General features: G+C 38.8%; 1 protein-coding gene across 2 annotated transcripts in view; it reads right to left on the reverse strand.

Annotated features, from left to right (window-relative positions):
• Positions 1 to 25736, reverse strand: part of ROCK1 (Rho associated coiled-coil containing protein kinase 1) — a 166351-nt gene that overhangs the window by 108389 nt on the left and 32226 nt on the right. For both annotated transcript variants that reach the window (XM_054460337.2, XM_054460335.2), the window contains exon 2: positions 16242 to 16323. In XM_054460337.2, the coding sequence (XP_054316312.1) occupies positions 16242 to 16323 (82 nt within the window). The remainder of the gene's footprint in view (positions 1 to 16241; positions 16324 to 25736) is intronic.

Below are 25736 nucleotides of genomic sequence, written 5' to 3' on the forward strand. Positions count from 1 at the left end.
AGAAGAAAACTACCACTGACTTACCACCACTTACACACTTAACTATCAGCATGTACAAGCATATATTTTGTCTTTTCATCTTTTACTATGGGAGACTACTTCTATCTTAACTTAAACCCTCCACTCATGCACTAGATGTCATCCTTTTTCATTACTGTAGTTCAAGGACATTGCTCAAGCAATTCTCCCCTTTCTCCTCTATTACTAAGCTTTCCCCTTCCTAACTGGATCCCACCATGCTGTTTTCTCTCCCATCTTAGGGAAACAAAAAAAAAACTCTTGATCCCATTTCTCTCAGCAGCTACTGTCCCATTACTCAACTCCCCACTGCAGCAAAATTTCTCAAAAGTTGTCCATACTTTCTATGACTAAATCTTTCCTACTATTTGCTCTAAAACCCACTTCAGGTCGGCTCTTACCTTTCTTTCAAAACTACTTGTCAAAGTCACAAATGAGCATCATGTTGCTAAATCCAATGACCAATTCTCAGACCTCATCTTGATATATCAGTGGCTTTAACACTTTGATCACTCTCTCCTGATACACATTCTTTTGTGTGTGTGTGTGTGCGCGCTATACTTTTTTTTTTTTTTTTTTAAGTATTTATTGATCATTCTTGGGTGTTTCTTGGAGAGGGGGATGTGGCAGGGTCATAGGATAATAGTGGAGAGAAGGTCAGCAGATAAACACATGAACAAAGGTCTCTGGTTTTCCTAGGCAGAGGTCCCTGCGGCCTTCCGGCCTTCCTTTCGCAGTGTTTGTGTCCCTGGGTACTTGAGATTAGGGAGTGGTGATGACTCTTAAGGAGCATGCTGCCTCCAAGCATCTGTTTAACAAAGCACATCTTGCACCGCGCTTATTCCATTTAACCCTGAGTTGACACAGCACATGTTTCAGAGAGCAGGGGGCTGGGGGCAAGGCCATAGATCAACAGCATCCCAAGGCAGAAAAATTTCTCCTCCCAGACGGGGCGGCCGGGCAGAGGCGCTCCTCACTTCCCAGACGATGGGCGGCCGGGCAGAGGCACTCCTCACTCCCCAGATGGGGCAGCCGGGCAGAGACGCTCCTCACCTCCCAGAAGGGGCGGCCGGGCAGAGGTGCTCACTTCCTAGACGGGGCGGCCGGGCAGAGGCGCTCCTCACCTTCCAGACGATGGGCGGCTGGGCAGGGGCGCTCCTCACTTCCCAGACGGGGTGGCTGGGTGGAGGCGCTCCTCACCTCCCAGACGGGGCGGTCGGGCAGAGGCGCTCCTCACTTCCCAGACGTGGCAGCCGGGCAGAGGCGCTCCTCACTTCCTCCCAGACGGGGTGGCGGCCGGGCAGAGGCGCTCCTCACTTCCCAGACGGGGCGGCCAGGTAGAGGCGCTCCTCACTTCCCAGACGGGGCAGCCGGGCAGAGGAGCTCCTCACTTCCTCCCAGACGGGGTGGCGGCCGGGCAGAGGCGCTCCTCACTTCCCAGATGGGGCGGCCAGGTAGGGGCGCTCCTCACTTCCCAGATGGGGCGGCCGGGCAGAGGAGCTCCTCACTTCCTCTCAGACGGGGTGGTGGCCGGGCAGAGGCGCTCCTCACCTCCCAGATGGGGCGGCCGGGCAGAGGCGCTCCTCACTTCCTAGATGGGGCGGCCGGGCAGAGGCGCTCCTCACTTCCCAGAGTGGGCGGCCAGGCAGAGGCCCTCACTTCCTCCCAGACGGGGTGGCGTCCTGATACACATTCTTTACTTGACTTTCAGGACACAACATTCTTCCAACAATACTGAAGATTTTACTTTTCAACCTTAGCAGTTTTCAGTTGCCTTGGCTGGTTCCTCCCCTTCTCTCAGATTTCTTAACACGGGAGCATTCCAAGGCTCAGTCCTCAATGGTGACTTCTTCTCTATCTACACTCACTTCTCTGGTGGGCTTTAAAAACCATCTACATGTCAACTTCCAAATTTTTATCTCTAGTCCAGATGTCTCTCTTAAACTTCAAACTTATCTATTCAATTACTTTCAAAATATATCCTCTTTTGAAAAACATCTCAAATTTAACGTGCCAAAAACTGAAGAAATATTCTCACCCAAAATTTATACCTATGTGTCCCACACTTTGGCTGATGGCTCAATTTTGCTCAGGACAAAAACCTAGGGGGCATTCTTGACTCCTTTTTTTCTTACACTCCACATCCTATCTTTCAGGAAAATATGTTGGCTCTCTCTTTGAAATATATCTGTAATCTGATAACTTCTTGCCCTCTACATTGCTACCATGCTAGACCAAGTCACCATCATCTCTTCCTTGGATTACTGCGATAGACTCTTAACTGATTTCCCTGTGTCTATTCTCAACACAGGGTGATGTTCTTAAAACACAAGTCAGATCATGTCACTTCTCTGCTCAAAAGTCTCTAATGTCTTGCCATCTCACCCAGAGCAAAAGCCCAAGATTTTACAATGGCCTACAAGACTCTACAAGACCTAGCCTCCCCATTTCCTTACCTCTATGATATCATCCTACAATTCTCCCCCTTGCCTAAATCTCTCCAGCCACACTGGCTTCCTTGATGTTCCTCAAACAGGCCAGGTACACTCTCCTCCCTTCAGGTCTTTGCACTAGCTGTTCCTCTGTATGCCATTCTCTTCCCTCAGACATCCACATGGCTAACTCCCTCAACTACTTCAACTCTTTTTTCAAATGTCACCTTTTTAGCAAGGCCTACCCTGGCCACCTTACCTAAAACAGCAAACTTCTCAGAACTTCCAATCCTTCTTAAACTGTTGTATCTTTTCCTATGGCAGATTTTGACCTCTTTGTTATTCACAAAATTAGTTTTATGCAAAATAATATTTGCAAAATTACAAATCTGGTAAGTCCTCATTCATTCTAAAACCTCCAAATAGGATGTTGTGACCATCTAGACTCTTTTAGCAATTTCAGATTGTCAACTATATTGAGTCAGGTGATGCTGGCAGAAAGCTAAGATTCAGAGAAGTGAAATACTACTATACAACATATTCAGCAAGAAATAAAATGAGCAAATTGAGTCATAAATAGGAATCACAGTCTTGACAACCACTAACTAGCTAATCATTAGAGCTAGTCGTTTAGAGTTAATCATTCTCCAAATGATCACAAGTTAGCAAAAGGGCCAGTGCAAAAAGGCTAACTTATAGCTTCTGGGTTACCAAAAATTCAAAAGCATTTCAATCATATATAAACTCTTCAATCTAATTTTCAAGAAAGCAAATGGATGATTTTTCCTAATACTGTTTTAAAAATTGGCCAGGCGCTGTGACTCACGCCTATAATCCCAGCACTTCAGGAGGCCAAGGCAGGGGGATTGCTTGAGGTCAGGAGTTCAAGACCAGCTTGGCCAACATGGCGAAACCACGTCTCTACTAAAAACACAAAAATTAGCCGGGCATGGTGGTGGGCGCCTGTAATCCCAGCTACTCGGGAGGCTGAGGCACAAGAATCACTTGAACTCGAGAGGTGGAGGTTGCAGTGAGCCGAGTTCGGGCCACTGCACTCCAGCCTGGGCGACTGACAGAGACTCTGTATCAAGAAAAAAATTAAATTAAATTAAAAATAAATAAAAATCATACTTTATACCCAGTAAATTTTACTTCTAGGAATTTATCCTAAGGAAATGAGATATAATGTGGGACCAAGATATCTATAATAAAGTAGTTTTTACAATTTTAAAGAGTAAATAATTTCATATACATAGAGTATTAGGTAACATTTAAAATTGTGTTGAATATAATTACACAGAATTATGTTCAGCATATAATGTTGTGCAAAGAAATAGAATAAACTGCATACAGTAGATGAACTTGATTTTCTAAAAACATAATTATATACTGATACACAGATATGGATTTTTTTTAAAGGCCAGAAGAAAATATGCCAAAACAATAACTGCAGTCATCTCTGAGTTTGGTGAGACTACAGATTATTCTGCCACATTTTCTATATATTTTAAGTTTTTTATAATGACCCTTTGTTGCTTTTCTAATGGAAAAAAAAAAAAAAAGATGTATTTTGCCTACCCTAAGATCCTAGATTATAAAACATACCATTATTTTATGTACCACTAGAGATTCTAAGACACATTCTAATTTCAAAAATGATCAAAGTTTTTTTTAAATGTCAGAATAGGTAAAATATGGTAATAAACATTATGTACCATGTACTGTTTGACCAGAATACTGCTACTCTGCCTAAAAAAGCCCAGTATACATTGCATACTTTTAGAGTAGTGAAAGCAGCCCTAAAAAGCTCAAAAATTAAACTTATTTGAAAAATTCACAAGAATGTTATATTCAATTCCATAAAAATCTGATTTTTCTTTTCTTTTTCCTTGAGACAGGGTCTCATGCTGTCGCGCAATCTCAGCTCACTGCAACCTCCACCTCGGAGTTCAAGCCATTCTCCCACCACAGCCTCCCAAGTAGCCGGGACTACAGGCACACAACACCATGCACAACTAATTTTTGTATTTTTGCAGAGACACAGTTTCACCATGTTGCCCAGGCCGATCTCGAACTCCTGGGCTCAAGTGATCTACCTGCCTCGGCCTCCGAAAGTGCTGGGATTACAGATGTGAGCCACTGCAACCAGCACTGTTTTAATTAAGAAAATTGTTTAATGTCCAAATGTTCAAATAAAATCACGCTCTAGGAAGATGTGCTACATTTTGACTGCATAGGCACATATGCACGCATCCACCCACCCACATACATACAGAGTAATCCAGTTTGATAAACAGACCAACAAAAAATAAATATAAAAAATCCAGACTCCTAAATTCAAACTCAACATGGCAAAAAAATATATATATATCATTAGTGATGTCCAGTCTTATAGTTCTAGATAAGATACTCCCCACAACCATGCTCTAGCAATGCCTAGTTATTTGCAATTACCTATATAAGCCCATACTGCTTCATCTCTCTGTGCCTTTGCAGATGTTATCACTAGCCTAAAATGACTTCCCCCACCACCTTATCTGACCAAGTTACTATTAAACAAGATCTAATCTTTTATCTCCTCTTTAGACACTCCTGATTCCCTCTCAAGCACAAGGTATGACTCCCTTCCCTGGGACATTATTTCCCTATATTTCACCTAACAATCTGAACTGGAATTGTTTCCATAGGTCTGTTTCTTCTATTACACTGTATGTCCCCACAATCCTTAAGGATAGAGACTACACTTGTACTCGATGCTACTGAAATATTAAAAACACTTAATGACATTATATACAAATGGAGATAAACACATCTGCATTTATCTATTCAGGAACAACAGAAAAGCCATATATATTTACTCCAAAGTAATAAAAGTATATATTTAAAAATCAATCTTGAGTTTCTCAAAATGTTAAACATAGAATTACCATATGACCCACCAATTCCACTTCTAGGTATCTACGCAGAACAATAAAAACATATGTCTACACAAAAACTTCTACACAAATGTTCATAGCAGCATTATTCATAAAAGCCAAAATAGAATCAATACAAACGTCCATCAGCTGATAAGCAGATAAACAAAATGTGGTATATCCATACAATGGAATATTACTGGCAATTAAAAAGAATGAAATACTGACACATGCTATAACACTGATGAACAATGAAAACATGCTAAGCCAAAGAAGGCAGTCACAAAAGACCATTTTATTGATGATTCCTTCTATAGGAAATGTCTCTATAGAGTTGGCAAATCTATAGAGACAGAAAATAGATTAGTGGTTGCCTAGGGCTGGAAGCCTGGAGAAAAATGGAGACTGACTGTTAATGGGTATGAGGTTACTTTACGAAGTGATGAAAATGTTGTAAAAGTAACTGTGGTAATAGTTGCACAACTCTGTAAATATACACCCAAAAAGCTCACTGAATTGTACACTTCAAACGGGTGAATTTTATAGTATGTAAATGATAACTTAATAAAGTTGCTTTAAAAAATCAATCTTGAGTTTGGCAATGATTTTTATATGACACGAAAAGCACAATCAATGTGGAAATAGTTTACAAGTTAGATGTCATCAAAATTAAAATTTTTGCTCTATGAAAGACATTATGCAAATGAAAATTGACAGTAGCAAATGTGGCAAGGATGCACAACAACAGAAATTCTCATTCATTGTTGGTGGGAATGTATAATAAAATGGTATAGCCACTTTGGAAGACAGTTTGGCAGTTTCTTAAGAAGTTAAGCCTATTCTTAGCAAACAACCTAGCAATCCTACATCTGTGTATTTACGTATCTGCCCAAGTGAATTTAAAACTAAATTCATGGCACGGTGACTCACGCCTGTTAATTCCAGCACTTTGGGAGACCGAGGCAGACAGAGCACCTGAGGTCAGGAATTTAAGATCAGCCTGACCAACATGGAGAAACACCATATCTACTAAAAATACAAAATTAGCCAGGTGTTGTGGCGCATGCCTGTAATCCCATCTACTAGGGAGGCTGAGGCAGGAGAACTGCTTGAACCTGGGAAGCAGAGGTTGCCGTGAGCTGAGATTGCGCCATTGCACTCCAGCCTGGGCGAGAAGAGCGAAACTCCATCGCAAAAAAAAAAAACCAAAAAAAAAACCTAAATTCATGCAAAAACTTGTACACGAGTATTTATGGCAGCTTTATTCATAATTGCCCCAAACAGGAAATAACGAATATGTTATTCAACAGAGGAATGAACAAACAAACCAAGGTACATCCATTCAATAGAAGGTTGCTCTGCAATTTAGGGGAAAAAAGGAAAAAGCAACTACTTCACACAACACGGACAACGTGGAGGAATCTTAAATGCTTTTTTTTTTTTTTTTTTTTTTTTAAGGCAGAGTCTTGCTTGCTCTGTCACCCAGGCTGGAGTGCAGTGGCGCAATCTTGTCTCACTGCAACCTCCACTTCCCAGGTTTAATTGATTCTCCTGCCTCAGCCTCCCAAGTAGCTGGAATTATAGGTGCCTGCCACCATGCCCGGCTAATTTTCATATTTTTTAATACAGACAGGGTTTTGCCATGTTGGCCAGGCTGGTCTTGAACTCCTGATCTCAGGTGATCCGCCCACTTCAGCCTCCCAAGGTGCTGGGATTACAGGCAAGAGCCACCGTGCCCAGCCTTAAATGCATTTTTGCTAAGTGAAAAAAAGACTCAAAAGGCTATACACTGTATGATCCCATTTAATGACATTCTGGAAAAGGTAAAACTATAGGAACAGAAAAAGAGATCAGTGTTTCCCAGGAGTGGGGGTGATGGAACTGTTCTGCATGGTATCGGGGTGTTGCAGACAAGACTATGTGTTTGTTAAGACCCACAGAACTATATACGCTTTATGCAAATTTAAAAAATCAATTGGGATTCTGGGGGATCTCAGGATGGAATCCAGATTCTAACAAATGAATCTAAATGTATGACTAACATATGATATGCCCTCATTGAAGGTGGTGAGGGAAAAGAAGCTGAACTACGTCATGCTGGAAAACTGTTTTAGCTAGAAACTAAGGCTAAAGACAAAAAAGGAACTGTACAAAGATATTGTGTTCCAGTTCGTAAATCCATTTCTCACAGGGTGTATGGTTTATTTTACATGAATATTAGGGTTGAGTAAGTAAACACCAATAATGGGAGCCAGGTTTCTCATCATCAGAGAAAAAAAGTTACAAACAGGCAAGGGTGAAAGCTAGAATGAATCTTGTGATACTAGTTTAGAGCTGGTAATATCAGTCAAAACACATGTTTAACATGTGTACAGGTATAGAAATAATTATAGTTATGTGTATATTCACAGGCTGGTATACATGCATACATGTATTCCCTAGCTATGGCAGCTGAGAGGGCCTTGAAACAGTGATCACCAGTAGCAATAAGCACATCTAGCACCAGATCTTGGTTTCTAAGTATCATTCTCCAATAAAAGGAACCAGAGCTCCTTGGAAAAAATGGCTGATTTTAGGGCTGAGAGGGAAAATATAAGATGAGCCTGGAGCATCGTGTAATGCCAGAAAGTAAAGAAGTGTTCCTTTTTTTAAAAAAAAGTAAGAACATGTCAAAGAACACAGTAGTAGGAGCTGGGTCCAACCTGAAAGAGCTCCCAAAAGGCAAAAATGAGAACAATTTAAGTAACAAAGTATTAGGTTGGTGCAAAAGCAATTGAGATTTTTGCCAAAAATAGTGGCAAAAACTGCAATTACTTTTGCACCAACCTAATAAATAACACACTACTGGATTACAACCCAAAGTATAAAATAAATATACGCAGTTTATATTATATAAATCAATGACTAAATTAATAAATGGGGGAGAAAAGGCAAATCTTCCCTACAGAATTCCAAATAATACATGTAAATAATCTCCCCTCCAGGAGAGTATGGAAAGGGAATATGCTCCCCTCCACAGCATTTGGAAAAAGAAAATGGTAACCTTCTAGTGGAGAAGCTTGCCAGACACTACCTTAAACCAAATGATAAGCGTTAACATCACCAGTGATGTGCCTAGATTTATGATGGAGTTATGTTCCAATGAAACCCTCATAAAGCTGGAAATTTTAAAGTCAGAGACCACTTGGACTTTCTAGATCATCTCTAACAAGTCAGTATCCAACATCTAATACACTGAGCTCATATATAACAAGTACTTACTATGCTGTCAGGTTTGGCAGTAAAAACATAAATGCCCCTGCTCTCATGGCACATAAAACCTAGTGATCAGAGAAGGAGAAAAAGGAGAATGGATACCGTCTTAGTCTGTTTTTTGCTGCTATAACAGAATACCACAGAATGGGTAATTTATAAAAGAAAAAAGGGCATCTGGCAAGGGTCATTCAATGGTAGACAAGTGGAAGACTAAGAGCATACATGCACAAGAGCTCATTTTTATAACCCCTTCCCACAATAACAGCATTAATCCATTCATGGGGGTGGAACCCACATGACCTAATCACTTCTTAACGTCCCCACCTGCTAGTACTGGCAATTAAACTTTAACGAGTTTTGGTGGGGGCATTCAAACCACAGCAGGTACCAATCAAATAATCATACAAATAAATACAACCTATGATAAGTATACAAGATGCCACAGAAGTACATGCTCAGAGGGTCAGATCTATGAAGCCTAGATAACCAAGAGGTTAGGGAACAAAAATGAAGGCTTATTTGAAATTTAAAGGATGACTGCTTTGAGTTGGGTGGGTTGGAAAGAATTCTAGAAAGAGAAAAACAACATCTGAAAAGTCTTATGGAGAAGGTATCATGGTACTTTCCAGGAAATAAATGTCAGCGTGTAGCTGATGTGTAAGGAAACAAGGAGGAGAGGTGTACAGTTAAGAATGTAACTTTAGAAGCTTAGAGAGCATCAAGTTTAGAAAATCCACCAAAAAGCTGGGAATGGAATTTGACTTAAATTTACTATTCAAAAAGAATCCTCTGGCAGCAACATAGGTAACTGCACATAGGCAAAAGTAGATGTATTATTGAGACTGAATGGAAGATTTTTTGTGATCATTTAAATGAAAATGAAGAAGCTTAAACAATAGTTGTGTTGGAAAAAGAGGGAAAGTCAAGCCTCTGTATGAAGACTGCCACTGTTCAGAAATCTGCACTTATCAGTCTTTTCTTTGGTTTATTATAACCAGACCATTTACCTATCTTTAGTTTTCTGGGAACTCCATCATTCTCCAAAGTTTCTCTAAAGATCTTCAATCACCTCAGCATGTTAATTCAATAGGTGTAAACTGCCTCGATTTAGAGGTATTTAAAGCACTCAAACTTTTTCCTCTTCCTTGAACTTCAATTTCTTTATCTAAGTTTTTAAAACTCATGATAATTATGAAAAGAAAAAACAAGCAACTAAGTAACTTTTTTTAATATCCAACCCATTAACCCAAAAGCCCCAGCCTGCCATTTCAGTCTCATCCCCTGCAGTCCGTCCTCCCGACCCTTTCTCTCTCATTATAAACCAAGTTCAATTTACACCAAACTCCTGGTTCCTCAAAGATGTCATATTTTTGGAAGACTCTGTGATTTAAATGGTCTTCCCTCTCAGAACTGTTCTTCCTCAATTGAAAAATCTAACCCATGTTTTAAGACTCAAATATTACTTTCTTTTTGAAGCCTTTCTTTACCCCATTCAAGATCTGTGTATCACTACATTTTCTACAAACTTCTACTATTATAAGGTATATCTGTGTGTGTTTCCATCCACGAGATGGTAAGAGCTACAGTTTCTAAGAAAAACAGTCTTGTTCTTCATGTCTTTAGTGACTGGTCATTCAAAAACTATTTCAAGAATGGTCTCATGTAGTGAAATTATCCTTTTCTCATACATCTTGAATCCTAATTCTAACCAGGAAGGATGGGAGTAGAAGAGAGAATGACTTGTAAAGGGCTTAAGAGCTTTTCACAAGTTGTGGCTCATTATAGTCTTCTAACCTAACACATTTTTAATAATTTATACTACTCTTTTACATTTATCCCTGGATATGTATTCATACTTCTGATCTGGTTCATAAAACTTTATAATCTCAGCTGAGAACTCCCTGTGGAAGAACCTTGCTTTCTATGGCTGCAACCTTCTAATATTTATTACTTCTGATTACATTTTCTAAGCTTGGAGCACATGTCTAACTGTGCCCAGCATTTCTTTCCTTCATCAACATAAAGTCTTAGGCAGTTTTGCCTCTCAAGGGATATTTGGCAATGTCTAGAAATATTTCTGGTGATCACAACTGCGGACAGGCGTTAGGATATGCTACTGGCATTAAGAAGGCAGAGGCCAGGGGTGCTGCTAAACATCATACGATGCAAAGAACAGCCTCCCAGCAAAGAGTTATCTGACCCAAAATGTCATTGGTGCCACTTGAGAAACGCTGGTCTAAAGTGAACTGAATGCTTTGTCTCAAGGTCTCTGTAACATCCTAAATGATCATCTCTTGATCACTAACTCTGAATAGTGATTATTCGCATTATTTTCTCAGTAATTGTAGTAGTGCCAAAGCAACCAAAAATTTACCAACTGTACTGTATGCTTTTATCACTACCATAGCTATTGTGTCACTTTTGTAATCTATATTATAAAAGGTATAGTATATGATATAAAATATCAGTTCTGTCTTTTTTTTTAAGCCAAACAAATGCCCTCTCTTGCATTTATACCCAGAGGTTCATGAATTTTCTTCATTCAATGGTCTTCCCTTCTCCATTATCTTCTTTTAGACTAAGATTTGTTTGATAAACATGTTTTTCTATTAACATATAATTATGAATCTTGTACCCTAAAGTCTCTGTGACATCCATAATGGCTTATAAGCATATACAATCATAATCACTGTTCCCCAATTTTCTCTCCCTTCATCCTCCCAATGTTCTGGCTCCCAACATGTGTCTTCAAAACTGTGACTAACTCCCACAACAATCGCTTAATTTTATCTTAGTATCATCTCTCTAACTCCTATGAAAATTGCACCTGAAATCTTTCCTTATCAGGTATGTGAGGCTGATAAACATTTTCTTTGCAGCCTTATTATTTAGGTATCATACACCAGAGCCCAGAAAAGTAAATGTTTATATTTAACTATTCAGTCAAATGTTCACAGACTCTCTTTTCCCTTTTGTTTCCACACACTTCTTAACACACAGAGATAAAAATTAACAGGTTGGAATATAATTAAACCTGATGATTACAAATTATATTTGAGGCTTAATTTAATATGACTTAAGCTGAATTCTTTAAAGAAAAATATTTTATCCCATATTCCAGGTATATCCTTAGATCACTACATCTGATATATGTCAGCAAAAAGCAATTAGAAACAAAACAAAAATTTACCTTTAATAAAATAATTTTGATGTGCTTGCTGATGAAAGCTAAATCTATATAAAAGAATTTCAGCGGTATGTAAAATACTATCCTATACAAATCTATTGCTCTGTGTGAAACATAAAAACACAACGCCAGTAATTGAAGGAGAATGTTATAATTATATTGAAAAAATAAGTTTGTTATCTTTATTTACACTTATAACATGTTTATTCACCTTGTTTTTGTTCGTCTTTAAATTTTATTATGATTTCATGGTAGCCATATACATTGTTTTCCTTAAAAAATTAACTTACATAGAAGTAATTTTTTTTCTTGAAGTAACATATTAGTTTAGAATTAGGCTGATTACTAAATGAGCATTAAACTTCATGTTTTTTAAGGTTGAGTTTGTTAATATAACTAATAAACATAGAGTAAATAATGCTTTTTGTATATAGATTTCAATGCATTTTTGACTAACACATATACTCATGTAATCATCACCACAAAGAGGTTACAGAATTCCAAGGTTTCTTCATACCCTTTTCTAACCCCTGAAGTTTTACCTCAACCATAGGATTTCTAGCTCAAAGTTTTGCATTTCCAACATGTCCTACAAATGGAATCATGCAGTATGTAGCCTTTTTGTGTCTGGCTTTTTTCACTTAATAGAATGCTTCTGAGATTGCTGGATATTGCACATATCAGTAATTCATTACTTTTTATTATTCAGTAATATTCCACTATGTGGTTGTACCACAATTTATCCATTGATCAGCTGACGGGCACTTGAGTTGCTTCCAGTTTTCAGCAAACATAAAGTTGCCTTAAACATTTTAATACAGCTCTTTGTGCAGACATACACTTTCATTTCTTTTCAGTAAATACCTAGGAGCAGAATTCCTGGGTCATATAGTAAAGTGCATGTATAACTTTATAAGAAACAACCAAATCGTTTTCCAAAGTGCCTTACCATTTACCAGTCAACAATGTACAGGGTTCCAGCTGCAATGCATTTTCATAAATACTTGATATTGTCAGTTTTGAAAGTTTTAATCATTCTAATAGAGGTGTACTCGTATTTTATTGTGGCTATAATTTGCAACTTCCTAATGACTAACCACCATGAACAGTTTTGCACATGTTTACTGGCCATTTTTACATCTTCTTTGGAGAAATGTCTATTCAAATATTTTTCCTACTTTTAAACGGAACTATTTGTCTTGTTATTATTGAGCTGTTACACTTGTTTATATATTCTAGATACCAGTCCTTTATTGGACATATGATTTGCTAATGTTTTCCTATTTTGTAAGTTGTCTTTTCACTCTTTTTTTTTTTTTTTTTTGAGACAAAGTCTTGCTCTGTCGCCCAGGCTGGAGTGCAGTGGTGCAATCTTGGCTCACTGCAACCTCCACCTCCCGGGTTCAAGCAATTCTCCTTGCCTCAGCCTCCGAAGCAGCTGGGATTACAGGTGTCTGCCAACATGTCTGCTAACTTTTGTATTTTTAGTAGAGATGGGGTTTCGCCACATTGGCCAGGCTGGTCTCGAACTCCTGGACTGAACTGATCTGCCCGCCTCAGCCTCCCAAAGTGCTGGGATTACAGGCGTGAGCCACCATGCCTGGCCTTCACTCTTGATAGTATCTCTGAAGCACAAATAGAAGTTTTTAATTATGATGATGTCCAGTTTGTCTATTTTTCTTTTTGTTGCTTGTGCTTTTGGTATTACATCTAAGAAACAACTGCTTAGTCCAAGGTCATGAAGATTTCAACCTATGTTTTCTTCTAAGAGTTTTACAGTTTTAACTTTTATATTTTCAGTTAATTTTTGTACATGATATGAGGTAGGAGTCCAAATTCATTCCCTTGCATACAGATATCCAGTTGTCTGAACACCACTGGTTGAAAGGACTATTCTTTCTTCTTTCACACGCTTTGCAACTATTTTTTCCCAGCCTTTGGCTTATTTTTTCATTTTCTGAACAGTGTCTTCTGAAGAGGACTATTTTAAATTTAGATAAATCTAATTTATCCTTTTTCAAAAATGGTTTGTGTTATTTGTATCCTTTCTAAGAACAACTCGCCTAAGGAAAGTGGTAAGTATTTTCTATGTTTTCTTCTAGAAGTGTTATTGTTTTCGCTCTTACATTTACGTTGATAATCTATTTTGAGTTAATTTTTGTATACAGTGCAAACTGAGGCATGAACATTGAATTATCCTGTCACCTTTGTTGAAATCAATTAACCATATACTTGCATGCACAGGTCTATTTCTAGATGCTCTTTTCTGTTCCACTGAACTATATGTTTATTCTTTCATCAAGACTATACTGTCTTGATATTGACCTTAATCCTCCAACTTGCTCTTACTTTTCGAAACTGTTTTGGCTGTTCCAGGTCCTTTACATTTCCATATGAATTACAGAATTGCTGGTCACCTTATACAAAAAACTGTCTGCTAAGGTTCTGAGAATATACGGACTCTATAGATCAATTAATTTGGGGACTGTTAACATTTTAATATTGAATTGTCCAATCCATGAACATTGAATATCTTTTTAGGTCTTCTTTAATTTCTGTCTACAATGCTGTATAGTTTTCAGTATACAGGTTTACACATATTTTGTCAAATTTACTCCTAAATTTTTCATGTTTTTGCTTCTATTGTAAATGGTGTTGTATTTGTTATAATAAATCAATTTCCAATTGCTTGTTGTTAATAAATGTATGTGCAACTGCTTTTTGGATATTAATCTTCTAACTTTCAACCTTGCTGAATGTACTTATTAGTTCATGTAGCTTTTTTGCAGAATCTTGAGGATTTTCTATATGGAAAATCATGCTGTCTAAATTGAGAAAGTTTTACTTCTTCCTTTTCAATCTGTATGGCTTTTCTTTATTTTACCTGATGGCACTGGCTAGAACTTCTAAGACAATGTTAAATAAAAGTGGTAAGAGAGGACAGATTTGCCTTTTCCAATCTTAGGGGAAAAGCATTTGTCTTAAACAAGGAGATACAATCTAAACTGTAGGTTTCTTGTAGATTCCCTTTACTGGGGAAAGGAAGCTTCCTTCACTTCCTAGTTTGCAGACAGATATTTTTAAATTGTGAATGGATATTAAATTTTATCAAATGCTTTTTCTGCATCTACTAAATTTCCTTTTTAAAATATGTTAATATGGTAAATTAAACATTGATTTTTGAATTTTATACTAACTCAGTAATCCTGGCATAAACTATCCTTGGTCATGATTTTTACCTACTGCTACATATGACTGCCCTAAAATTTTGTTATATTATTCTCTGCATTTTTCTCCAATTTAAAAATTAAAATAAATTGTACAGGTTTACCAGTTAAAACAGTTTACTTTAGATTTACACTTTTATTTCACTTATTTCTACTAAAGCATTAATGTCTCTATTTATAAAATATACAAGCATACTTAACATTATGAAAGCAACGAAGTTGCACAGTTTAAGGAAGCATGAATTTCATTCTTGCTAGCCATTACTTTAAAAAAAAACCATGCCCCACCCTCTGCCTTTGTACTAAGGAGCATTTACCCCTTATCTACACCATCTCTATAAATGCCAGTTACCATTAAGATAAATAGTCACGCCTCTCCATCTTTTTAGGTCCTTCACTATGTTGTCAGGTAGGGAGGTAAGCAACTGTAAATATTAATAAAATTTTACTGCTATGTCCGTACGACATGAGAAATAATTAAAACTTTTATATTTAAAAACTTCTCAGTTCAGAATCTGGCACCATATTCAAAAACTAAAATAAAACTGAATAACTTTTTAAAAATTGAAAAACTAAAAGAACATAAAATTAAAAAATTCTAATACAAGATTTCAAAGTATAGAAGTGATTTAAAAAATCAAAGATATGACTATTTAGAAAAACAAAACCTTTGTAATAAAACATATATAACCAAAATTGAAAGATAACACCAAAACCAATCAAACTTACATGTATCAATATTTATAGTTTAGAAACAGAAATAAATAAATGAAGTAAGGAGGACTTTATGATCTAAATTTTATCAATTCTTTAAGATTAAAAGTTTGAAATTATAAGTTATTTAATCAAATTTTTAAATGATAATATCCAATCTAAAAAGGAGCCTTATGAAAAGAATATCTGTAAAATTTAAATATAAAACAGCTTTCATGGAGAAAAATTCTCATATCTCAGCAGTTACTCAAACTCAATGCACAGTTTTTTGAATACTTATTTTAGTTATTTTTCATCCCTTTCTCTTCAAAATACTTTGGTTCTCCTAACAGGCATCCAAATTGTTTTTTTCACACTTCCTACTAAATTCTATGTAGAAATCATTGATGAAATCACCAAAAAGTAAATAGAAGAAAAAATAAGGGCTTGAATGATCTAAGTCAAAATGTAGTTACATGAAATCTGTCATTAACCTCCACAAAAAATTACTTACATCTGCTTAAAAAGTTGTCAATATTTTTGTTTTTTCTTAAGGCAGGAAAATCCAAATCATATACCAAAGCATCCAATCCATCCTAAAGAAACAAACAAACAATGGTTAGTTTTTTGGATCACATTATGAACAGTCTCCTTTTTTATGAAAGAATAAAATATATGCTTTAATATTTAATTTCCCCTAACACATCTTGTGTACATTTAACACCCTCTACAAGATTAGATGAGTACTGAGAGAAAAGTGGTTTTCATTTCATATGCAGTTCTTTTTACCTTCTAAGTCTGCCAGGCCCAGGGGCAAGAAAATTACCACAGATTGGCTGCAGGTGATTTCAATCCATGCACTTTTCCCCTCATAAGGACATGAAATTTTATTTTGCCTTACTTCTCCCTACTACTGCATTTATCTTTATCTCACAGACATCAAAAACCTACATTTGTTACTATAAATATTTTACAAGGTAACAGCTAAATAATAATAAAATGTGAGGTTTAATATAAAATAAATACTGCATAATCACAAATGCAAGCTATATACATTTTTAATTATAAAAATGTATTAGATTGTCATGGATCTTCTTTCTTTGAGGCACTTTCTAGGGCTTTTGCATTTTTGCATGAGCTTTTGCATTTTTTCTGCTTTTTTTTTTTTTTTAAGGGTCTTGCTCTGTTGGCCAGGCTGGAGTGCAGTGGTGCAATGTTGGCTCAATGCAACCTCCACCTCCTGGGCTCAAGCCATCCTCCTGCCTCAGCCTCTTGAGTAGCGGGGACTACAGGCTCACACTACCACGCCTGGCTAAATTTTGTCTTTTTGTGTATAGACAGGGTTTCACCATATTGCCCAGGCTGGTCTTGAACTCCAGACCTCAAGCAATTGCTCCTGCCTCGTGCTGGGATTACAGGTGTGAGCCACCACGCCTGGCTGAGCTTTTGCTTTTAAGTGGATATTTAAATATTATCTAACCAAGTGCATGGCAGTGTGAAGGTATACCAAGCAGTGTTGAAGTGGGAAAGCATCTATTCAGACTATATCCTGCCGCATGGCAGGAACTGGAAGAACTTCAGATAATCCTAAGCAATCTTCATTACAAAGTCTCACTCTTTGGTAAATGCTGTTTGCATAATTGAATAGCACTATGGAAAAGAATGGTTTTTGCGTGATGCTTAATAATGTAATCAGTTCCAGATAGGTCAAAACATTAAAAAAAAAAAAAAAAAAAAAGAACCAGGCAAAAGCATTTTAAAGAAAAAAATAGTTTACATGATACTGTTGGGAGAACAAGTCACATAACCTTTCTGAGCCTCAGTTTTATTTTTTGTAAAATGAGGGATAATGATTACAACACATAACAGATTTGTGAGAATTAAACGAGTTAATATGTGAAGTGTCTGGACCTTAATAGTCTCACTTCTCTCTCTTTTATTTCTGTTACTGACATTTGAAAGCTCTAAATGTTGGTCTCCCTATTGACAGGAATGACCTACACAGAAAACAGACATTTTAGTCATGTGGTCATAAAACCTTAAAAGTAAATCTTAGGTCATGATGTTAAACCCTTCCCCAGTGCAGTAATCCAAAGTACTTTTGTTGTTGTTACACATGGGCATCTGAGTTTTGCGTGACCAAGTATTTGATCATGTGTTTGTTAACGAAAAATGAGCTGCCTCCACTAATTACATATAGTCACTAAGTGTTTGGACCTGGTACCATACACTTTAATTCTACAATACCATGGGATAGTCTATTACTTTTCAGCATCACCCATAAGCAAAACTTGTGGGCCTTTATTAGGGAAATAAAGTTGGCAAGAATCTTCTAACTTAACCAAAGCATATACCAACTGAGGTTTCTAAGGGGAGTCAAGACACTGGGGTGGGAGAGAGGGATGCAGGCTTCCATTTTAATGTAGTGGAAAAGCTGCACAATGCAAGGAATGTGTATGTCCAACTATAAATGAGGCAGGAATCTTAGCTTTTATTCAACACTCTGAAGTTCCATAAAATAATGCAGAATAAGACTTCCACACTTCCTAAAAGTCCACACTTCCTAAAAGTCCAAATTCTAGTACCAGGACTCGGAATGTTAACATAACATTCATCCAAGTGCAAAAACAATTCACGAGGAATGATAATCAAAGGATATACTTCCACTGATCCTTCACTTAATTTTATGATTTAGGCATGAGAAAAACTACCTTCTACTTTCACAACATGTCCATCATATAGCTTAATCATCAATTTAAAAATGTAGAGGAGGCCGGGCACGGTGGTTCACTCCTGTAATCTCAGCACTTTGGGAGGCTGAGGCAGGCGTACTGCCTGAGGTCAGGACTTAGAGACCAGCCTGGCCAAAATGGTGAAACCCCATCTCTACTAAAAATATAAAAATTAGTCGGGCGTCGTGGTAGTGGGTACCTGTAATCCCAGCTACTCGGGAGGCTGAGACAGGACAATCGCTTGAACCGGGGAGGCGGAGGTTGTGGTGAGCCAAAATCATGCCTCCAGCCTCGCTGAAAGAGACTCCGTCTCTCAAAAAAAAAAAAAAGTGGAGGAGAAAATATGTAACAGAGGGGCCAATCAATGTCAAAAAATTACAGTAATTAAATTCTTTGCTACTAATAGTTGAACAAGGGTAGTAGACCAGTTGTAGCAGTTACATTTTAAAAGAAGGTAGTTACATAAGAAGTATTTTCACATATCCACACAAAGGCAGGCCTAATCAACGAAAAGTATAACATTTTACAGTGATCTCTAAAGTAAAAACACTTCACATTTCCTGAGAAGCACTGATATGGCAGGGGGAGCAGAGGGAAGAGGAGGTGGAGGCCCGTTGTGTTATGCCACAACAGAGTTCAAGTGAAAGCAGAAGCAAAAGAAAACTATTCAACACTACTACAAACTTTAGTTTTCTGGATAGATCTGAATTAACAAATGAGTCAGGTGTAAAACATCATTTAGGATTAAATCCATTAAAAATAATACATTATAAGGTATGAGAATTTAACGGCACTAGGAAAAGACAGTTACACTATTATAAGAAACATTCATTTTTAGGTAAATTTTCAAAATCTAAATGGTTATTATTCTAAACCTAATAGACATATTTTTGGAGAAACACCACCCCAGCCTCAAAATCCATTGAAAACTATGGCAGCAAAACTGGGGCTTCTGAAAATCAAACTACTTCTAAAATGGGCTGACCACTGGTACTAAAGAGTGCTGACCAACTTTGGTAAGAGAGGATATACCACTTAAAGAAAATGTTTTTGGTATATGTAGTAGAATGTTGTTTTAACTGAGTCCCTTAGGCCAGATGCCGTGGCTCACAACTGCAATCCCAGCACTTTGGGAGATCGAGACAGGAGGATCACTTGAAGCCAGGAGTTCAAGACCAGCCTAGACAACACAGCAAGACCCTATCTCTACAATAATAAAAGTAAAAAAAATAGCTGGGCGTGGTGCCGCATGCTTGCAGTCCCAGCTACCTGAGAGGCTGAGGCAGGAAGATCGCTTGAGCCCAGGAGCTCGAGGCTACAGTAATCTATGATTTTGCCACTGCACTACAGCCCTGGTGACAGAGTGGGACCCTGTCTCTAAAAATCAGCCTGTCAATCTCTCTTCACTTGATAAAGAAATAATTCATCAAAATTAAGCACAGCTATGAAAATGAAAACAGAATTTCCTTAGGGAATTTTAACAACCTGATCTTAAATACAGTTAAAATCTGTTTAACTGGTGTGACATTACTATACCCATGTCAATGCTGCCCAGGACATTTATAGTCAATAAATAAGTAAATAATGTTCCAAATTATCTAGTACAACAAACAATGGCTCTTCCCAATCAGTCTCCAATCATACCTTTGTCCAGCCTGTTTCTCTATATGTACATAGCTGGGCTTAGGCCACAGTGTGCTACCAGCCATTTCCCAAATAAGCCAGGCTCACTCTACCCTATGGTGCCTTTGCACCTGCTCTATTCCCCAGGTGGAATGTGAACATTCTTACATTAAGACTGCCTCAAATGTCCCTTACTTTGTGCTGCCTTCCCCAGTGCCCTGAGGGGCAATGTTATGTGACCTCCTTTGTGCTATTACAGAAATTACGTATTTAGCTGTTATACTGTAATTATTTATTTCTAAATCTGCCTCCTCTTCTGCAGGAAAGCGAAAAAAAAATACTTCCTGTCTCTGAGAGTTCAGAGGTTAGCAGGTAGAAAAAGTAAATACAGGATATCAAGTGTTATAAGTAGGTACTACATAAATAGAGAAAGGGCTATTTGGGGCTTCACAGAGAAGATGAAATTTGAGCTGAACCTTGAAGAATAGAATTATGAAGGAATAAGACAGAAGTGGGGCAAGGCAATCTAGAGGTGAAAAGCAAGGAGAATTCAGAGAATGAGAATAGAATGTTCTGGACTGGGAAAGGTGAGAAGGAGAAGAAGGAGAAGGAGTCAAAGCTGTGATGATCAGGGAGAGAATGTTAAAGGTATAACATACCAGGAGAAGAATTTACCTTCTGATAATTTGGAACCACAGGAATTTCTGCGGGGGAGAGAGTGGCATGACTGGTTTTTATTTTAGTAGTCTGGCAATGATAAAGATGATAAATTAAAAGTAGAAGAGATAGGTAGAGATGAAAGCAGCTAGGAGGATACTGTGGTAATACAAGTATAAAAGGATAAAAGGCTGAAAAACTGGGGAAACAGGAATGGGGCATTAGAGGCAAAAGAATCTGATGAATAACTGAAAGAGGAACAGGAAGGGTTGAAAATGATTATATGATCTTCAAGTTGATGTGAGTAGACAGTGACTTCATTAACCAAGGCAGATAATATAATTTGGAGAGATGATAAATATTTCAGACACACTAAATCTGAGGTCCTTTGGGATATCATTTCATGAATAACTAGATGGCAGCCGAATATAAGTTTGGGTTTAACAGAGAGATTGGGACTATAATACAGATTTGGGAGTCATGAGAGCACACTTAAATCCATGAGAACATACGCAATTATCCAACAAGAATAAACAGGGAGAGTGGAGAAAGACTCAAGAATAGAACACTGGGAAACACTAACATTTAACAGGTACACAGAGCAGGCTGGGCACAGTAGCTCATGCCTGAAATCCCAGTACTTTGGGAGGCCGAGGCGGGTGGATCACCTGAGGTTGGAGTTTGAGACCAGCCTGAGCAACACGGAGAAACCCCTTCTCTACTAAAATACAAAAAATTAGCCGGGTATGGGGATGCGTGCCTGTAGTCCCAGCTACTCGGGGGGCTGAGGCAAGAGAATCGCTTGAACCCGGGAGGTGAAGGTTGCAGTGAGCCGACATCGCACCACTGCACTCCAGCCTGGTGACAGAGCAAGACTCTGTCTCAAAAAAAAAAAAAAAAAAGAGGTACACAGAGCAAAAATGGTGGAGGAGGACACTGAGAAGAAAGAATAGTACCAAGGAAGCTGAGAAGGAACTTAAAAAGCAGAAATGCCTTAAGAATGAATTTAAAATGTCTCAGGAAGTCAAACAGAATAGAGACTGCAAAAGAAGCCAAATCATTTGCCATTTAAACATCACTGATGGTCGCACAACAACGTGAATGATTTAATGCCACAGAACTATATATTTAGAATCAGTTAAATGGGCTAGGTGGCTCATGCCTGTAATCCCAGCACTTTGGGAGGCCGAGGCAGGAGGATCACTTAAGGTCAGGAGTTCAAGACCAGCCTGGCTAATATGGTGAAACCCCGTCTCTACTAAAAATACAAGAATTAGCTGGGCATGGTGGCAGGCACCTGTAATCCCAGCTATTCAGGAGGCTGAGGCAGGAGAATCACTTGAACCCGGGAGGTAGAGGTTGCAGTGAGCCGAGATCGTGCCACTGCACTCCAGCCTAGGTGACAGAGGGAGACTCTGTCTCAAACAAAAAAGAAACAGTTAAATGATAAGTTTTATGATATGTTTGTGTGTGTGTACATATATACACACACATAAAAATTTTTGTATTTGTAGTAGAGATGGGGTTTCACCATGTTGGCCAGGTTGGACTAAAATTTCTGACCTCAAGTGATCCTCTCCTCTTGGTACATATACACACACACACACACACACACACACACAGAGACATAATTTATTTTAAGTCACTATCAGATGTCAGCAAATTGGTGGACTAGAAAGCTCCAAGCTCTCCTTCACCCACAGAAACATCAAAAGTAACAAGCTATCTGAAGCAGGTCTGCAGTAGTTCTGGAAAATTTAGGTTTATAGCAAACAAGCAAATATCCAATCAAGTAAAAGCTATCCCAAATGGCAGGAAAAGTGTTAGGGCAGTTTACTTGCTCTTGTCCCACCCCCTCCCAGGGAAAAGGACAGTCTTAAGTCTTGAGCAGGTAGCAGACTGGTTCCTCCTCTTCCTACTCCCCCACACCTTGAACTCAAGGGGGTAGAATAAGACCATACTGTGTATGTTCATTCTATCTTGTATGGGAGATACCTGAAGGACTAAGGCAAGAACCTAAACTCTGTTTCACATAATTCAGAATACAGGCAGGAAAAGCAGCTGGTGCTGCTCATAAAGGCTACAAGGAAGCTAACTACAAAGCCTACTGACACACCTGAGGTAAAAGATGGGGGAGTAGGGAGGACTAACGGACACAACACATACAATAGACCATCTAGGCCCAGAGGAGAAGCGGGGCGAGACTCTTTGGGAAATTAGATGATTCAAAAGCAGCCATGTATATAGGAGAATTTAAAAAGCCGTGTGAAGCCCAGGCAAAAAAAGCATGCTAAGGAAAATCCTGAGAAGATCCTAAGCTCTCATCTCATGTGAGTTTCATCCTGAAACTCAGAACAAGCCTAGCTACGTGGTAAAGGAGTACCCCAGCAGAGGGCAAATCTGCAAAGACTGAGAGGTGGTTCTCTTTTTGTTTTCTGAGGCTTTTTTGGTATGTATTGGAGCATTTCACATTCAAGGAAATCTCTGTCCAAACATTAGCTGAATACAAGCTAAAGGAACCAAGACTTCAGTAATCACCCACAGTAAGGAATAGTCTTTGCAAAAACAATTTGGAAAAGTCTCAAAACAAATGGACTGCAGTCATTTGTACTACAGCCATCAGCAATAAAAAACAAACGGGCCAGGCACAGTGGCTCATGCCTGTAATCCCAGCACTTTGGGAGGCCAAGGCAGGCAGATCATTTGTGCCCAGGAGTTCGAGACCAGCCTGGCCAATATGGCGAAACCCCATCTCTACTAAAAATACAAAAATTAGCCGGGTGTGGTGGCATGCACCTGTGGTCCCAACCATTTGGGGGGCTAGGGTGCGAGAATCATTTGAACCCGGGAGGCAGTGGCTGCAGTGAGCTGAGATGGCACCACTGCACTCCAGCCTGGGTGACAGAGCAAGACTCTATCTCAAAACACCCACCTACACATACACAGACACACACACACACACAGAAAACCTAGTGTGGTAGGAGTTATTAAGAAATTATTTTAGGCAGATAGGAAAAAAAGGGTCCTTTGGAAGGTTTTTCACAGCTCTTGTCTAACAGGAAAGCCCGGGGCACCTGTGCTGTAATGGCAGTCTGAGTGGCTGGAGTTTGAGCTCTGGGACCCATCAGTCCTGCTGGACAATCTGTGAGACTAGTTCTGAACCCAGAACAAAAGACCAAAGCAGGTCTGTCTCCAGTAGTCTCCACCACAGGCTGGACAGGGTCGAGGTAGCTTTGTCTTGCTTCCTGGGCATTCCTTCTTAAAATGCCCTGACTGACCACATTGATAACAGCTAGTGGATGCACCTTGGGGATTCGGGACTTTACAAGCTTGTAATGCTGCTACTAGAGCCTCTGTTTTTCTCTTGTACTTCCTCTCCTTTTCGGGCTTCCTCCCAATCCCTTTTGTAAAAGACTGAAGTGGCTATTCTCTGGAGGCTTTCTAGGGTGCTATCTGGTTCTACTGCTTGCTTCTGTAGCTTTCTTCTAATATTGGGAGCTGCCTGTGTAATAAACTTGTCCTTCAAGATGAGCTGTCCCTCAACTAAACTGGGGTATAGAGAGGTGTGCTTTATTAGTGCCCCTCTCAGCCTTTCCATAAAAGCTGTGGGATTCTTGTCTGGTTTGTGGTCTATCATGGACAGTTTGGAGTAATTGAGAGGTTTAGCCGTGGTCTTCCGCAGGCCTTCTAATATACACCTTAAAAAGTGCTTCCTTTTCCATTCATCTGCTGAGTTATTGGGATCCCAATTAGGTTATTTACTGGAACTGCTTCCCTTCCTTGCGGGAGTGAAGTTTTCACCTCTTCCTCACCTTCCTTTTCTCCTCTTTTTTTTCCTTGGTCTGCTATATGGAGGCATGTTGCTCATCTCCGTATTTTTCTGCTGCCTGTGGAACTGTCTGCTTTTCAGCTGTAGTGAGGGTTTGACTTAGCAGCAACATAACATCCCTCCACGTGAGATCAAACACCTGAGTTAAATTTCAGAAAATTTCTATGTACCTATCAGGGTCATCAGAAAATTGACCTAAGTCTCCCTTTGTTTGCTTAAGGTCCTGCAATAAGGGAACTTGAACCCTTATGGCACCATTCCCATCAGGCATTTCCTGGAGGGGTACGAGTGAAGAAGGGAGAGTAGGATATACTGGAGATGGTGGTGCTGATGGTACAATTGGAGTGGAACCGGAAGGGTTGGGACTTCAGTAGCTGTCTTAGATTGCTCCTCTGGAGCCCGCTTTAGCTCTGGGGAACTACTCCCTGTGGGCTTGCCTGCCATGGCTGCTAAAAGAACAGGGTCGATTGTACAGAACTTGTAAAGGTCTGGGTTGTCTCGCAGAGCAAAGAAAGCCTGTACATAGGGGACCTCAGTCCATCTGCCCTCCCGTGTGCAGAAAAGATCTAACTGTTGGATAATATTAAAATTAAGTCTCCCCAGGCCAGGTTTGCCAAGAGGGTAGGAAGGCCATGCCCTTGTGCAGTAGAATACTGCTTTTTCTTCAAAGTTTTAGGGTCGAAGGAGTCCCAGTGCTTTAAAATACACTCCAGGGGAGTGCATGTTGAAGACGATCTGTTACCCATCTAGAAAGGGAAGTGAGAATAAAAGCGTTCTCCTTCCTTTCGGTATGTGATCCACGTGTGTTCATGTAGTTTTTTTCTAATTCGACTCGAGACGAAGAACCTGGTGTTCCCCCACTCATCAAAGCCATATCACTAGCAAACCCTGGAGAATAGAGAAAATCTAATTTCCAAAATCACCACATTATAACAGTTAAACGGCCAATTTTCCACAAAGAAACCACAAGATATACAAAGGAACAGAAAAACACGGCTGGGAGGAATGAAATAAATGAACAGAAACCATACCCAAGAAGTCTAGACATTGGACTTGATAAAGACATTAAAAACTGTCTTAAATATGTTCAAAGAGCTGAAGGAAAACACAGAAAAGGAACTAAAGGAAACTAGGAAAATTATATATGAGCAAAATGAGAATGTCAACA

Source organism: Pongo pygmaeus, chromosome 17, assembly GCF_028885625.2.
Source record: "Pongo pygmaeus isolate AG05252 chromosome 17, NHGRI_mPonPyg2-v2.0_pri, whole genome shotgun sequence".
NCBI classification, from domain to species: domain Eukaryota; kingdom Metazoa; phylum Chordata; class Mammalia; order Primates; family Hominidae; genus Pongo; species Pongo pygmaeus.